The sequence below is a fragment of the Condylura cristata genome, unplaced genomic scaffold (genome assembly GCF_000260355.1).
Source record: "Condylura cristata isolate star-nosed mole 26May11 unplaced genomic scaffold, ConCri1.0 scaffold00020, whole genome shotgun sequence".
Lineage (NCBI taxonomy): Eukaryota > Metazoa > Chordata > Mammalia > Eulipotyphla > Talpidae > Condylura > Condylura cristata.
Window position 1 is genome coordinate 37,921,431 of NW_004567121.1, and position 2,437 is coordinate 37,923,867.

Sequence of the window (2,437 nt, forward strand, 5' to 3'; positions counted from 1 at the left end):
TTATTTATACAGAACTGGGGTACAGGCCAGAGATGTGGAGGGTGAGAGGATTCACCAGAGACAGAGTGGGGAGCAGAAAAGGCAGATCGACGAAGTACACTGGTGAGGGGAGCAGCAAGTGGGTTAGGAGAGGTCTGCCAGCCATGTGGATCTCCTCCAGGGCAGGCGGGGATCAAACTCATGCGGAAGTGGCTTAAGCTTCTTTATGCTGTGCTTTAACCCGCTGCGCCACCAGGGAGGGCCCTTAGAGTTTTTTTTAAAGAGGTTTTTATTTGTGCATACAAGAGCTGGGGTGCAGGCCAGAGGTGTGAGGAATGGAGGGATTAGAGGACTCCCCAGAGACAGAGTGGGGAGCAGGACAGAACAGGACAGACGTACTGACATCCACTGCTGAGGGAAGCAGCGGGGAGCCAGGAGAGGTTTGCTGCACCCTGGGGGTGACTCCCTGGCCGGGGATCGCACTCATGCAGCAGGGGCTGTGGACAGCTTCATATTGCTGACACTCAACCCCTTGCCCCACCAGGAAGGAGGCCTCTCTTTTTGAATTTCATGAACGAGCTAGATGCAGTATAGTATTGGCCAGAGTAGAATTATTGGAGAGCAATAGAATACAAAATTGTGTGGGAGATAAGACTAGTACGTATAGAAGTACCCTGTGTTAATTTATGTTGCTATACTGTAAATCCTTCCATCTTCCCAAGCCTTGAAAAGTTGGCCACAGTACCAAAAACACTTTCCCTACCCACCAAAAGAAAGTGAAACATATTAGACATTTATTGCTCGAGAATTAAAGGACTGTTAGATGGAAGTGTCATGATGCTGTAGATTAGGACAGAAGAACGCAACAGAGAAAGAATGAATGGACAGAATGTTCATTTCCTGCACTACCGGGTCAAATGGGACAGGCCACAGACAGGTAGAAAATATTTGCGAAAGATGATGCAGTGAAGGGCTGCTATCCAAATACATAAGCAATGTACTAAAACTCGGGAAGAATACAGACAACCCAATTTAAAAATAGGCAAGACAGTTTTAACAGCGCATCAAAGAAGTTTCGTGGCATGTTTTTCCCTGTACCTCCAGAATTCTTTTTCGAGGCACATGGAAGAAAACTGCATTAACTTTGACTTTTAGGATTGTTTTTATGTTGTCAGTTGATTAGAGAGCCCTCTAGTGAACATTTTAGAGCATATTTAGAGTTACTTGTTTATATTATGTCTGGAATTTCAGTACTTTTTGCTAAAAATTCTGTCTTCTCACTGACATTTTAATATAAATGAGTGAAAACCTTCAGAGCATTGACTCCAGAATTGGGAGTCTGTCCTTTTTTTTCCTTAAAGTTAACAATGATTTACAAAACACAGATTTTTCAGATTCCATAATCTCTCCCCTCGTTCCCACCCCTCAGGGAAAAAAATTAATAACTTGTTATTTTGTGTAGAAAAATAAAAATTGTAGCTCTTAGGACTGAATATTGTTGTATTCAAATAGAAATCTTCCTGCTAAGTGATAGGGTCAGAACAGCCCTTGAGCACCCTTTTAGTAAGTCACTCAGCTTGTCGTCGGGGAGGATTCAGTCCTGGAGGCTAGGAGCGCTGGCTTGCTCTTCCACTGTTCTGTCGCTCACGTTGCACACCCTCAAGGTTTTAACAGGGAGGTATGTGGTTTGGGGGTCACTGTGTGATTCCTCAGTACCAAGCAGTGGATGTGAGGATTGGCTGGTGTTTGTGTTTCATTAAAAAGGTTCTGGTACATCTTATAAGTTATATTAATTTTGTTAAATTGATTTCAGCTCATCCTTAATAATAGTTAATTTAATTGACAGAAGCAGTCATAGTCACCTGCTACTCTGCAGCTGTGACTCATGGAGCCCGTTTAAGACAGCGGCACCCACCTGACCCAGTCACTGGCTGGGTGTTGGAAAGTGATGTTTTTGTGTGTCCCTTCAGGAAGCTGACCTGGTCACAACGCATGAGTTGGGACACAACTTTGGAGCAGAACATGACCCAGATGGCCTAGCAGAATGTGCCCCAAATGAGGACCAAGGAGGAAAATACGTTATGTATCCCATAGCCGTGAGCGGCGATCACGAGAACAATAAGGTGAGTATCCTTGGGCGCTCGAGTGGTTAGGGAAGACGGCGCAGCGCTTTGTCACCCGCGAGCACAGGCAGGCATTCCGTGTAGGGTGGGATGCGGGCCACGTGGCCACTTGGCCACTTGGAAGCTGGGTTGGCTACAGCTGTCATTTGGCCTGTTTGGTGTCAAGGCTATGTAGAGAGTGCAGCTATGATGGTTTCTGTAGCAGTTCTAGAGTGCCAGGTTTGGTGAGCTCAGGCGTTTAGTTATGAATTTCCTGTCAGCTTCACTTACAGTTGTTACTCTTTTTTTTTTTTTTTTAAAGTTTATTTTTACATCATTTTGCACATTTTTTTTTT

At 44.7% G+C, this 2,437-nt stretch overlaps 1 protein-coding gene across 2 annotated transcripts in view; it reads left to right on the plus strand.

Annotated features, from left to right (window-relative positions):
* Nucleotides 1-2,437, plus strand: part of ADAM17 (ADAM metallopeptidase domain 17) — a 36,520-nt gene that overhangs the window by 23,127 nt on the left and 10,956 nt on the right. For both annotated transcript variants that reach the window (XM_012727466.1, XM_012727467.1), the window contains one exon: nt 1,950-2,102. In XM_012727466.1, coding sequence (XP_012582920.1) covers nt 1,950-2,102 — 153 coding nt within the window. The remainder of the gene's footprint in view (nt 1-1,949; nt 2,103-2,437) is intronic.